We start from the raw sequence: 15,063 nt of genomic DNA on the forward strand, positions 1-15,063 counted from the left end.
TTTGTACCAAACATCTGTTGTAATGCTGCTCACTTTCAAATACCCTTTATAATAAAATGTTTCTGTGTTGCATATTTCTAAAAAGGGAGAAGAAGAAGGGAGCAAAACAATGAAATAAGAGTAGATGGCATTATGCTTTATACTGCATGTATAGTTAATATAAAATAGTCTTTACACAAGCTTAAAGTGGGGAAATGTAATACAATTATTATTTGAGGAGCAGGGAGCCCCTAAACCAGTGGACCCCTGCATACACGATAAGTCTGAAAGATCAGGATATTGACGTTTTTTTAATTCTGCCCATAAACCCCCACAAAACCTACACTAATGACCAGTAATAGGCTGACCAGGAGAGATAAAATAACGTTACACATCTTGCTCATCGTGAGCGGCTCATGATAAAGACACACCTGCTTGGACTCATAATGTCTCTGGACACCTAAACATATCATGAGAACCATGTGATTATTCCTCAGAGAGACCGGTCACACCTGCATGTGACTGGGTGTGTTCCTGCACTGAAGATTAAGCACTGTAATCTAACTGGTCTTTGTTGCAGAGTCAGTTTCACCCGACTTAGCTTACCCAGGCACTGAAGTGTCTCTTACAGCACACACCCACATCAGTGCTGCAAGATATTTAAACTGACACAAGCGAAAGTGTCATCACACGAATAGAATTGTGACACTAGAGGTAGAAAAATCGTAATAGAATACAACAAGGACACTTGACTTAGTTTAGTAGCACTTCAGAATATCAAATAAATATCATAATATGAACATTATTTGATTACACATTGATCACGGCCTGACACGTGTTATTTGAGAATAAGGACTGAAATGTTGCAATGACAGTAAATGACCTCCAGATGTCGTCCTTCAGACTGAACTCAAGCTAGGGACAACAGATGGTCACACACACACACACACACACACACACACACACACACATCACATTTTAAATGCTTCATTTGAATCCATCAATCACATAACATAAATTCAGAATTCAGTCAGTCCAAAAAAACAGTTTTTATCATTACCAGTGCTGCAAAATATCAGTATGACTAATTTACATTTACAAAATAATAATGTATACAGGTCAGTAACAAAACCACTGTAAGCTTTCAGACTTGTCCTCACGCCTTCATACACAAAAACCAACATCCATCATGTCAAACAGAAGACTCATGAGAGATAATAAATCATCTTGGCATCATATGTGAATATTCTTAATCCCCACCATTGTTAATTCCTCTCTGACAGCAGCAGTAGCAAAACCATGTTCACTTCAGGTACAATAGAGTCCTTTCTAACGGTTACAGCCTTCACAATGTCTGCCACTGATTCATAATGCTGATCATAGTCAGAAACCATAAAGCACACACATATGGATGCCAACGTATTTAGTAGAATGCATTCATTTCCATTCATTTAATGGAGATTGCCTGCCACTAACCAAAATGTACATTATGAGGGTCTGCTTTTTGTTCCAAAGTGGGACACATTTGACAATGAGGTGATAAAGAAGGTGACTACATTACTAATGAAAATGACAACATATGATTGAAACGTCATTCTCATCACAGCTAACTTTTTCTGCTAACAGCTAACTCCTCTTTTAATTGAATTCTTCCACATTTATGGGCATAAAAGTGATTTTAGGAACAAAATACTTTGCCTCCTTCCAGTCTGCATCTCACTCATATACATATCTTTGCATATCTGTTCAGGAGATTTGACACTGTTTTCCATAATAGTTTGTTTAAAAAGCTGCTTCCTATGGTTCAAATCATATTTATCTGATAGAGTTCAGCTCAAATAAAGTCAGCATGATTGATAAAGGTGTCCAACAAGGGTCAATGTAGGGCCCCCTACTTTTACTGTAAGCATTTATTTTCAATATCAGGATTGCAGTGTCCACTCATGACGATACTTTCTTATACTGTCGACTTTACTGTAAAACCGTCAATATGCAGTCTGCATTAATAACATCCAGACCTGTATGATAAATGGGCCGCTTGTTTAGCTCATTTGGTAGAGCAGGCGCCTCATGTACAGAGGCTACAAGCCTCGTCGCACTGATCGCAGGCTCGACTCCCGGTCATTTGGTGCATGTTATCTCCCACTCTTCCTTATACTTCTTGTCTCTCTTCAGCTGTCCTATCTAATAAAGGCAAAAGCCCAAAAAATATCTTTAAAAAAAAGACCTGTATAATAAATGTAATGCTGAATTCAGACTAGAAATAGACAACATATGCATGCCACAGCAGCTTTATGCTCTGAGATTCCTACTCGTATCTGGTCTTTTAATGTGGAGCATTAAATATGCAGGGCTTTAAATAGATAACAGATTGTCCTTTAAAACTCCTAATGAACTATTTATTCAAAATGTTTAATACTAGTTGTATTCTTGAGCTTGTTTCATCTTTATTAACATTAAAAAAAAGTTTACAGTCCACTTTTTGTCTGCGCTGGATTATGAACACGTCAGTTCATAAAATGCTGTCTCCACCCTTGCTGTGTATACTGTCTACCTGTTCTCAGCTCTCTCTCGTGAAAGAAATATTGATGTTTATGTGGCTTTTCTGATCAACTAAAGCTCAAGCAAGAAAATCTTTTTTTCACATATTTGTCAAACCAGGGAAAGGCCATGGTAAAATGTATTTATTTTACTTCCCATGCTATATGTTTTTAACACCCTCTGTGGGATCATTGGTAAATGGTAAATACTTATATAGCTCTTTTCTAGTCTTTGCGACCACTCAAGGCTGCTTTTACACTACATGTCACATTCACCCATTCATGCACTAATAGCAGAGGCTGCTACCTAAAGAGCCCAACTGTCAGTCAGTAATCACATACATACCCGTTGGCTATGCCACCGGGAGCAATCTGGGGAGCTGGGGATCAAACCTCTGACCTTCCAATTGAAAGACGACCAACTCTACCACTGAGCCACAGCCGCCCCATTGCAGCTAGATGGATATAAAGCAAAGCTAGTTAGCCTGGCATCCTCACTGGTTACTGCTCAGGCTAATTGAGACGGGCAGTAGGTGTGACTTCAGTCTTTGGATGACAAATGCTTGTTGCTTTCACTGTAACTGTGACCATAGCCACAGCTTTGTTTTGGTTGTTAGAATTATGTGACACATTAGTTTAAAACTGGGTTCAAATCCAATAACCAAATCCACCAACACGTCCAGGCGGAGCAACTGCAGCTGTGCTCGCTCCCAGTGGCTGTTTACTGTCAAAATTCAGGGCTTTGAAGGGAGTTATGAGCAATAAATACATTACTAAACAAGTGTCAAATCATGTTTTTTCTCTAAAGATCTTCCAAGTGTGTCCATAAACTGGCAGTAAATTGTTTCTGGACAGGACTAACACACTATATGCGCCTTTGGATCGGGACTTTGGTGCTTCCTCCGTTAGAAATACGTCAAACTGTGCCTGGCATCACAGAGCTCAGACTGAATCAGCGGTTAAATGTTGGGCGGGCAGCAGCAATGTGGACGTAAAGGCTGAGTAGGAAAACTAGATGTTAGACTGATTATTATGATAATACACTCTTGTCCTGCTTATCTTTAGATTTCATGGGCCCTTCTTTGTCTCAGACCTTTATGTTTTTACTCCACATTGCGTCAAGAAACACCCTCCACTTCCTCTGCAGATCAGGGCACAAAGAGGACGAGAGGACAGACCGCCGTCCCCACACGGATTCCTCAGCTGGGCACAAATTAAAGCGTTTGATGTGAATTCTGAAGCTGTTTGTTTGGCCTCTATAAATGGGGCTATTGTATGCAAATATGGCGCCCAGAAGCATATGACCTCTCCAGTGCAGGGCAGTGGCTAGTGTGAGAGGAATCATTAGCAATGCAAAGTCATGGTGCTCTGATACTCTTGTGCACATTGACGCTCAGATTGAGGGAAAAAAATCTGGCAACGTAAATGTTTCTGGATGAGTTTTATTCGGAAATATAGCTGAAGGTAAGTCTGCTTTATTTACAGCTATGTTATCAGTAGAGGGAAATGATGGACGGGTTGGTTTCAGCTGGTTAAATCTCTTTTTTATTTGCTTCCTGGTCGTCTGCTTTAATCCTTTGTCTGAACTTGACGCGGAAGAGTTTCTTTAAGATTTGTCCGTCAGATAAAAATGTGACACTCCTAAGGATAAGTTTCAACCACAGTAAACTGCTCATTTATGGTGATAAACTTGCAGTCCTTCTTGCGTTTATATCTATAGATATACAGCTGGTTACAAAGTAGATTTTAATGTTCATAATTAAAGAACCAAAGTATTTATTAGGACCATACTTTTGGACCACAAATGACATCCCTAAGAGAGTATTATGGACACCGTTACATTGGGTGCCCACTTTGCATGCTCCACCATGGCGTCCGGTGAAAGCATGTCACATGACGCATGGTGCCAGACTTCAGTGTTGCACTCTTAAGTGGCCTGCCAACTGCAGAGGGGGGCAGAGAGGCTCTCTTCTTCTCTGGATTCACATCCATGCCAAACCAGCGGGTCAGCATTGTCCTCCACGCTGCCTCTTATGCCTCTTACACCTCCAGCTGAGCCGGGTAACAACTCTGACATTTACACTAGACGGGATATTCAAACATGCCGGGGACACAGGACAGCCAATAATGATCTGCACAGAAGAGATACAACATTTAGGATGTTCTATAGGCTTGAGATTATTTCTAAACTTTAAATAAGGAAAAGTAAAAAAAAACTGTTGTGGTGATTAACTTTCGTGAAGTTTGATCTACACATTTCTTAACAGCTGGGAGCAAATTGACAACTTATGAAGTTAAACTGGACTGGAGTGACATTTTAAATTAGCTCCTAAATCTGTCTTTGGTCATCAGTAGACAACATAGATTATGGAGCACTTTCAACCTCTGAAGGCTGCAGTGGCCACATGTTCTGCAGTGCTGTTAATGACTTCAGCAGCTGCTGCAACAAACTTATTCTGTTTGATTATTATTTAAATTTCTTGTTTAATCCAAATACGACTGAAACATTTCAAAGAAAAACAGTGGACGAGCTGGGATGGAGAACTTTTGGTATTTAAAACTAAATTAAAATTAGATTAAGAAATCTTACACTTTAATCATTCCCCTCTGGAGTTAATATATATTTTATATTTAACAATAAATTCATTAATCATTTTTATTAATGTCAGAATATAAAGTACTGTTTTAAAGGTGTACGATTGTAGTTTTTTTCTGCATCCAAAGACCACCACAATAACAGTAAGTTCAGTGATACCCTTGACTCTGAGGTCAGATTAGAGTCTTATTGTTGTTTGTTATAATTGAAAACTAAACAAATTATATTTTATCTTTTATCTTCACTTACTTTTTTCTCGGAGTGCCGCTTAGCTGCAATGTTAAATTATAGCAAGTACAATGTATAGTAATTATTTATATTTGGGGAAAAGGATCTTAATTCAAATCTAGCAGAATGCGGTGTCGGCTGGTCAGCTGTTGAGATGTACTGAAAATTAACTGACCATAAAATGATACTGACGAACCATCGAACACCTCTTAAACCCCCTCTAGGACTTGCTCTGGTAGGTTTTATTGGCGCTTCATGGATTCTTGTGAGCTTGTGAAAGACTCGGACAAACATATTGCGGCAAGTCTCAAATAAATGACGGACGTGACCTCTTTTGGATTTCTAATAATTACAATGACTAGTTATTTAACAGTTTTATTTTTATAATTTATACAAAGAAGGAAAATAAATACAAATAAAAGTGTGAAAATGTAATTATGTTGTATTTTTTGCCTTTTACATCTCTGTGCAGTGATTTTAGTTCATCTTTTAGCTGTAATGTTTACTGTAGGTTTTTTTTTTGTTCTTAATATGTTGGAAAAACTTTCATTTTAAAAAAAGAAAATAGTTTCCTCTGAGCTGTTGAGCCCTGATGTGATTCTGCATCTTCTCCATCAGACCCGGAACCGAAGATGAACTGGGCATCATTTTATGCTGTCATCAGCGGCGTGAACAGACACTCCACAGGCATCGGCCGCATCTGGCTCTCTGTCCTCTTCATTTTCCGGATCCTGGTCCTGGTGGTGGCAGCGGAGAGCGTGTGGGGCGACGAGAAGTCCGGTTTCACCTGCAACACCCAGCAGCCCGGCTGCAACAGCGTCTGCTACGACCACTTCTTCCCCATCTCACACATCCGCCTGTGGGCGCTGCAGCTCATCCTGGTCTCCACTCCCGCCCTGCTGGTGGCCATGCACGTGGCCCACCGTCGCCATGTCGACAAGAGGCTGTACAAACTCTCAGGGAGAACCAACCCCAAAGACCTGGAGCAGATAAAGACCCAGAAGATGAAAATCACAGGCGCTCTGTGGTGGACGTACGTCATCAGCCTGCTGTTCCGTCTCATCTTTGAGGTCACCTTCATGTATTTGTTTTATATGATCTACCCCGGCTACAAGATGATCCGGCTGGTCAAGTGTGACTCGTACCCCTGTCCCAACACGGTGGACTGCTTCGTGTCGAGGCCCACGGAGAAGACGGTCTTCACCGTGTTCATGCTGGCCGTGTCAGGGGTCTGTATTCTGCTCAACATTGCAGAGGTGGTCTTCCTGGTGGGGAAGGCCTGCAGTAAGCATTTGAACAATGCTGGAGACTCGACTATGGGGGCCTGGATCCAACAAAAGCTCTGCTCGTTCTAACAAAACACCTTTATATTCATACCTGCACAGAGGGACATAAAAGTGGCCTTAGATCCAGGTAACAGCCGTTCATTTAACACGTGAATAAGATGCCTTTGAAATAATGCACATTGCAGACCGACTCGATGATGATTTAGTGGTTGATGGTGCATCAGTTTGTAACCTGAATGACATTTGGTGCCAGTGTGAGAAGAAATAGTCAGACAACATGTAACACAACTGCCTGTTAGACACATTTCATTATAGTATGGAAGACCAGTATGACCAAGCTTGCTTTTTTTTTAATGCTGTATTTTAAAATGTTTTGTAAATTATCACGGTGCCTCGAGAAAATTATAAAATCAGGCCGTTAAAAAAAGAGAACAAAAGTTTGTTTCCTCAAATTGCATGTAATGTTTATGTGGTTTGCCGTGTATGCATGTATGGAGTCTTGACAACTTGTGATCTCAAGATAACGGCATACAAAAAAAAGTGTCTGTGCTCGGCCTCTGTATGATGTTTTTTCTTTTTTTTTTTTTTGTTTTAATGATTATTTTTTGGTCTTTTGCATTTATTGATCGGACAGTGAAGATAGACATAAATGTGGGGAGGAGAGAGCGGGGACTGCACCAAGGGGCCAACGTTGGAAACGACCCAGCGGCCGGCGCAGTGAAGACTTTGCATATGGGGGCAAAGTTTTGATTTGCGGCCTCTCTTGTCAAAATATGAAATTATGAAATGTCACTTCCTGTTACATGCTAATATAGATCATCAGATTGTGTCACAGAAGTGTGCCAGAAATATGTAAGTGAAATGTGGGAATGTTTAATATTCTGTGACTAACCACAAATCATCACAAACGTAGATCATCATGAATCTAACAGACTGGGGGGGTTTATGGTTTGTTTTCATCTGTTATAAGCCAGATGTTATACTAACACATGTTACATTTCATACATGTTAAATGATCCAGTGTTAGGTTAATACAGATGATTTACTTTGCTGGTTAAATGGTGCCTTTAGATACAAACAAAGCTATAACTCACAACAACAAACTTGAATCGCAAACTTTTTATTCCCTGAGTCGTTACTGATGCTAAACATGTTATTTAAATTCATTCATTTTGAAGCTGGATGTTTAAATACTGTCCGGACACAGCAGAATAAAATCCACCAGAGTCTGTGTAACTGTGTGTTTTTTACTGGTGTGTAATGCCTTAAATGAGCAGAGAGCAGCAGTTTTTCTGCAGGCAGAAATGAAGCTGTGCCACTTGTGATTCCTCTCAGCTGTCAGCGGTGTGATTGGGAGAAGAACAAAATAACGCGATTGACGCTTCACCGCACATTTAGTGTCCCCATCTTTAGCAGGCAGCTCCTCGGAGCCGTGACGCCACCTGTGAGGACACGTCCGGCATGATTAAGTTCTCCTCGTGAAGGCCAGAGAGCAGAGAGTTTTGGGTTATCAATAGCCTCGACACGTAAGGGGGTCAGTGTGCGGGTGACAATGGCTGACCTTAGGGACAGCTGAACCCGTGACCGAGCATGAGGGCACTTATCTTTTTATGGAAGGCGTCAACGCACACCATCTATAGAGCTCAGATTGACAAGAAGCTTGTTGGCAGCATCAGACCAAAAGCAAATCCGTCCACTCTGTTATTCCTGTCTGTGATTAGTGTGAGTGGAGACGGTGTGGAGCGACGTCCATGTTATTTCTGTTGTGTCTTAGCCATACCTACACATGTGTAATAAAAGGATGGAATATTTCCTTTAAAGTAGCTCATCAGAAGGACGCTGATGTAAGCACATTATCAGTTTAAGGGCTGTCAGAAAAATCAGCTGGTGTCATCTCTAGTCATTGTGTTGGACGAATATCATAAGAGTCCAAAGAATCTGAATCAGCTTTATTGGCCTGATCTGGAGGAATTTGACTCTGGTTTCACTCTCTATGTACAATCATTTCAGCATTATATTAAATTCTTGAATGTGAGACAAATAAAAGTGCATAGAAAGTACATAAATGATGACGCTACAACAAGCACAATGACAATAAAATTCACTTTAAACACAGTAAAATGGTAGGAAATAGGAAGTGTTGCGGGAATGGAAAGGGAAAACATTCTAAGGATTAGGCCATCTTTGTAAAAGTGAGTTTTAAGGACGGAATTAAAAGCTGCAGCGGAGTCTGCTGATCTGAGGGGAAGGCTGTTTCAACGCCGAGGGGCCGTAACCGAGAATGAGCGGCCACCCTTGGTTTGATGAGCTGATCAAAACTCCCTGGCTGGGCTTTAGGGGGTTAAAAGTTCTTTAATTGGGAGCCAGACCATTTAAGGCCTTATAGGCAATTAGTAACATTTTAAAATGTATGTATATGTGGATACACACTGCTTTGCATTAATCCTAGGTTGCCCAGTTAGGGACTTCCCTCTCAAACACGAGTCTCAAACACTCTAAATGGGACCATTATTACAAAAATAAACAGCATATTTATTTGGAAAGAAAACAAGAATTGGCAACCATAAAGTCATGGGAAAATTATTTTGCAGAGGTTATAAATGAAGTTAGAAGTTGGGTGATTTTCTCACAGACCTATGTAGATATGGTTTATTTAAACAACCAGAGGAGAGGCCCCCTGCTGGCCATTAGAAATAATGCAGGTTCAATGAATTAGCTAGAATGGAGTCTTGTGTTTTGGATGAAGTGACAACAGCTGTCAAATAAACATATTATTTCCCTTTGACTTTTAGTGAAGTTAAAGTAAACATTAGCAAAAGCTCCTGTGAGGAACTTTGGGTTTGTGTTGATTTTGGCACCCCCTGTGGACAAAGCCGTACCTCTTATCTCTGTGCTGATTTTGTCATGTACATGCTGAAGTGGTGGTTTTTAAGAAAAAATCTCATCCTGCTTTCTCTAACAGTCATATGTATCACTCACTTTAAGTTTTTTGCCCTGGAAAATGTAAACAAAGGCAGCAGGCTGTTAGTCGCTTCGTCTGACACCTACCCCCCGCCAGCAGTTTCAGGCATTAAGAATAACTATATAGAAATAATCAATCTTGTCGCTGATGGTCTGGTTTGCTTCTGTAGCTCATATAGAGTGATCAGAATTAATTTCAGTCTGTTTCATAACCAGAAAAAAACTCCTGACAGGAGCTTTAAAGTACCTAAAAGTAGATAAAGTACAGAACAACATGATGCCATAAATGAAGCGTCTATGTAGACTTTGAGCGTGCACAATGAATAAAGAGCTTCACAAAGCGCAGCGTGAAGAGCGCGATCAAGTTTATAGATCTTTCTCTGTGTTTTCCACCAACAGGCGTTATATATGAAAGTCGCTCAACAAGTAGTAACGCTTACTTCGGCACTGAGGGAAGACTCTTCGGAGTCTGACGCTCCTCCACACAGTCAGGGGTCAGATCACCCTGAGAGTGACAACAAGGCCACTCCCACCTCTGTGAATTATATTTAGAGCGCACCAACATGTAAGACTAACCTGCATCCTCACTGGACTCCGGAGCTGCCACTCAAGCCGAACAGAAAAACCTCTTCAGCGAGGGCTTCTGTACTTTTCTTCAAGTGGGATTGTGTTGATCTGAACGCGCACTGAGAGCAGGCAGGGTGTACGTTATGGTGTCTTGTTGAACACTGGGCATTGATCAGGTCAGAGTGGGAGGGCAGCAGGCGGGATCAGAGAGTGAAAACTCTCTGAGAGAGGTTTATCTTGGCTCTGCAGTTTTCTCAGCGGTTGAGGAGAACGTGGCCTCTATGTGAACTGAAGAGGCTCAAACATCAAGTGACTCTGGAGCTGCACTGCTGAAGGAGATGAGCATTATCAGGTACGTCTGTCTTAAATGAAGGTCTTACTTTATCATTAAAAAAACATGCTGCTCTTCTGAAGTTATCGAAGTAGAAATGAAAGTTACTGCTGTGTCAAAAGTTTTTAAATTTCTGGACAATCTTGATGTCTGTCCAACAGGTGCTCCTACTCTCTACCTCTGAGCCCTACTTTCTAAAGGACACGTCCAACTATTTTTAACGTAATTTTGCCATGTTGTAACTAATAGGCCCTGGAAGTTAAACTAGAAACCTAAATCTGGACTCAGGCAGCCCTGGTGGGTACTGTGTCACAAGATCTATGAGAGTCTCCCCAGCCCGCTGCAGGGCTTTCTCTCAGACACAGTCAGCTGTGTCCTGGCCTGTTTTACCAGCAGACACTGATGAGGACACAACTATCTGGAATACAAACAGTGAATTCATGATTAATCAGTGTCTCCTCTGGGTTTTCTGAAGTACAGTAGTCTTTGGTTGTGGGCTTTCTGGAAACTGTGTCAAAAGAATAAACATGTTTATCCATGCGAGGCGTTTAATGATCCTCGTGTAATAGACTAGATCATCAACACACTTGTTCAAATTGACGACATAGTTACATGTGACACACGGGTATTATGATGCATTTAAACAAATATAAACCCAAGTTAATTTGGTTTCTGCTGTGACCTTGTGCTTCTAAATTTCTCTTTAAAGCTGCTACAGTCACTGTCCTTCTAAAATGACAGTAGATCAGCCGAGGGACGACAAACTGGACATTACAACAGACGTAATGATTAACAACATAACATTTATTACGCAGCTACTTAGAGAATAAATCAGTAATTTCATACAAAATATTGATTTAGAAATGATTCAGCTTGATTTGAAAATGATTTTCTTTCTTCTATTAAAACCTAGTCTGCCTGATGCGATTGGACGTGGTCCTTCAGAGATCTAAAACTGCGTCTGCAGCAGCAGATGGCCTCCATAGAGCCACAATTGAATCCGAGCCAGAATCGAGTGTTTTCCAAAGCCGTATTATAAATGACTACATGTAATGTGAAAGGGGTCCTTTGCATTGATGCACCTGTCTCTGCAGCTCGCCACAGATTTACATTGTTTAGGTCTAACAACCAACAATTTCACTGCTTTGTGACCTTTTTACAGCTCGTACAGCATCGTAATCTAAAAGGGAAACATTTTTTTTGAAAACCCACAGTCTGGTTTAAGAAAACGAAAGGGCCCTTGAAACAAATTATCTTTAAAATAACAGGTTGACTTATCCTGTAGCCTGCTATCTACCTGTTGCTAGGCGACAGGAGCGGCGTTTGGCGACGCAAGGGTAGACCAGACCGTCCCATTACAGTTTGGCTTTAACGGTCTACGCAGGCTATAGAAGTCTTACCTGGCAAAGTTTGCACTCAACCTCGTGTTTTTCCGAAAGAGTTCAGAACTCTCTGGCAGCGGCTGAAGTGTCTGCATTTTACTCAGGTTTTGAATGTCACCCGTTTTATCGGCACCTAGTGCGAATGCTTTCTTCTTCTCTTGTCATTTAATGGCGTTTATCAAACAACTTTCAGATGCGCTACAGCCACCATCTGGAGGGAGTACCGCATTAAAAACAATGGAAAAAATATATTTTTAGGATGAGATAATATTCACATGAACTCGATTTTTTTTATAAATGAATGACAAATCGAATATTCAAAATTCCTGACCCATCCGACAAGTTAGTGACTAGCAAATGGAAGTAGTGCGAATCCAGATACTGTACTAACCTTTGGAGTTGGTGGTGACCAAAAATAGAGCCAAAAGTAGAGTTAACATCGGGTCGACCAGGTACGCAGACGCACGACTGATAGTTTTGCTCTCTGTCAGATTTGCTAACAAAACCTCTTATTGCAGTTTCTATTTTCTCTATGTTAAATAGAAACACGGACTGCTCTAAACAATCTATTTTATTTGGTTATTTAAATTTATATTCGACATGCAGACTGGAGCCAACAATCAAACTGCTAATCTACTGATGAGTTGACAACCAGCTCTATTTTCTTAGCTGCAGCCACACTATGCTAATTTGAGGTGTATTTTTGGAAGCATTTTAGAAAAGATGAAACAAGATGGAAACAACCACAGTATCGTAATCAAAAGTTGTTTAAGGAAAGGTCAGGTGTGGCCTCTGGACATTTTGTACCAAGATAGTTATACAGGCGTGCGTCTGCCTTGTACTTTGGGTTAGTTTCATTCAAGTAAACATAAGATGGTTTCTTATAAAACTTTGCATTTCACACGTCTCCTTCTTCTTACAGGCATCTTTCCTGGATTTGTAGATAAAACAGAGTCTATACTTGTGAGCCACTATGGGGGACTGGAACTTGTTGGGGAAGCTGCTGGAGAGTGCCCAGGAACACTCCACCGTTGTGGGCAAAGTCTGGCTGACAGTGCTGTTCATCTTCCGCATCCTGGTGCTGGGAGCCGCCGCCGAGAAGGTGTGGGGCGATGAGCAGTCCGGCTTCACGTGTGACACCAAGCAGCCCGGTTGTGAGAACGTCTGCTATGACAGGACCTTCCCCATTTCTCACATCCGCTTCTGGGTGATGCAGATCATCTTTGTGTCCACGCCGACCCTCATTTATCTGGGCCACATCCTTCACCTGGTCCGCATGGAGGAAAAGGAGAAACAGAAGGAGAAGGACCTGGCTCTGCAGAGTGACAAGCAGCAGCAGATACTTGGCAACAAGGCCAAGAAGGCGCCAGTCAAAGACAACCAGGGCCACGTGCGTTTGAAAGGCGCACTGCTGCGAACCTACGTCTTCAATATTGTTTTCAAGACCCTGTTTGAAGTGGCTTTTATCGTAGCTCAGTACTTCCTGTATGGCTTTGAGCTCAAGCCGATGTACACCTGCGACCGCTGGCCTTGTCCTAATGTGGTGAACTGCTACATCTCCCGACCCACCGAGAAGACGGTCTTCATCCTCTTCATGCTGGCCGTGGCCTGCATCTCGCTGCTGCTCAACCTGGTGGAAATGTACCATCTGGGTTTCACAAAGTGCCACCAGGGCCTTCGCTACAGACGGTCACGGGCTGCGATGGAAGCAGCTCCCAAGGCCCTCACTGAGGCGGTCATGCCCTTCGTCCCAAACTATAACTACTTTGCCGGTCATCCTGCAGTGCCTGAACATTTCCCGACGGACTCAAAGTACAGCATGGCAGAGCCCAACTCTGCTTACAGCCCCTACAACAGCAAAGTGGTTTACAAGCAGAACAGAGACAACATGGCTGTGGAGAGAAAAGGTAAAGCCGACGGAGATGACGTGAAGGAGAGGAAAACTTCCGTCCCTGTGTTTGAGATGCCGGTTGAAAATCAGCGCCGAAACAGTCAGTCAAGCAAGCACAGCAATAACAAGAGCAGGCTGGATGACCTGAAGATCTAGGGACCTTAACCAAGAGGAACTATATGTATTAGTCTTAGGAGAGATTTGCATGAGTATGGAAGGCCATTAGGGACAAAAGTGTTGAGTAAACACAAAACAATTGAAACTGCAAATCCGGATTTGCGAAAGCACAGGGACTGATTTGTAAATGTAGAACGAGAATTGAGTCTGTGTTTTACGAGGAAGGCAAGATTTAATACGGTGATGATTTGCTTGCACTCCATAGTTTTGGCCTGAATGAGCTTCCATACTTGTGAGCGTTGGAATGCAACTAACTTGAGGATTTTTTTGTTTACAAGCAAGTTACTTAAGCTAAAACTGTGAGATATACGTCAAGATGTCAAATATAAAGCAAGAAAACTTTTGTTGGACTCTTACAGAAATAAACCTCCTTCTGCAGTTTGTATATGTTGTTTATTGTAAATGTAAAGCATGCACTCGAGAAGAACGTGACGCTAAAAGGTACATTTCTTAGATGCTGTTGACTGAGCAGGTTTTACAATTAAAGATTTGCTTTTATCAATCAAATATTGGCAATAGATGTCTGTTCATTCAACTCAACTTTATTTATATAGCAACTTTCAGACAAACATTATACCCTGGCTGTCTTCTGCTCACATACAGCTTTGTCACAACAAAGCCACTACTTGAGGCATCCTTGTGGTGGTCTGATGTTAATAAAACCTGCAGCCTGAATGAGTTATTTATTCTGCAGCTTTATACATTTCAGAGCCAGACTATGTCCTATTTAGTAATCACATACAGTTCTTACCAAACACTGGATGTTTCAATGTTTATCCCAGCATTGATTTACCAAATCTGTCACCTAACTATGAATGTTTAAACAGATCGTAGACTAAAACCTTTTACTCGAAAAGTAAAACCTTTTAGAGCGATCAACATCATGAGCTACCAGAGGAGACTTCATTTATTCACTGGGCCTAATCACAAGTTTTTAAAGATACTTTTCCTTACTGCAATAGTGTACTTTAAAAAACAAAAACCTCCCTTGTTTATGTGCCTTGAGTTCATTCTAAAGATCAACATAAAGTAACCTGAACTAAAAAACTGGCGTCACTACTTTCTCTACCGTCTACTGAACCAGACACAAACAAATATCTATTTGTTTTACTGTCCCTTTTAAAA

At 41.3% G+C, this 15,063-nt stretch overlaps 2 protein-coding genes across 2 annotated transcripts; both read left to right on the plus strand.

Moving 5' to 3' along the window:
- The first annotated feature begins 4,537 nt into the window (after window positions 1–4,537).
- Window positions 4,538–7,855, plus strand: gjb1a (gap junction protein beta 1a). The gene is made up of 2 exons (XM_069668315.1): window positions 4,538–4,580; window positions 5,962–7,855. The coding sequence occupies exons 1-2, from the start codon at window positions 4,553–4,555 to the stop codon at window positions 6,696–6,698; spliced, it is 765 nt and encodes a 254-aa protein (XP_069524416.1). The 5' UTR covers window positions 4,538–4,552; the 3' UTR covers window positions 6,699–7,855.
- A 4,988-nt stretch (window positions 7,856–12,843) lies between these two features.
- Window positions 12,844–13,917, plus strand: gja2 (gap junction protein, alpha 2). The gene has a single exon (XM_069666791.1). The coding sequence runs from the start codon at window positions 12,844–12,846 to the stop codon at window positions 13,915–13,917; it is 1,074 nt and encodes a 357-aa protein (XP_069522892.1).
- The last annotated feature ends 1,146 nt before the right edge of the window (window positions 13,918–15,063 follow it).

Source organism: Semicossyphus pulcher, unplaced genomic scaffold (genome assembly GCF_022749685.1).
Source record: "Semicossyphus pulcher isolate SPU_LCO1_2020_fin unplaced genomic scaffold, fSemPul1.0.p SCAF_10, whole genome shotgun sequence".
Taxonomy (NCBI): domain Eukaryota; kingdom Metazoa; phylum Chordata; class Actinopteri; order Labriformes; family Labridae; genus Semicossyphus; species Semicossyphus pulcher.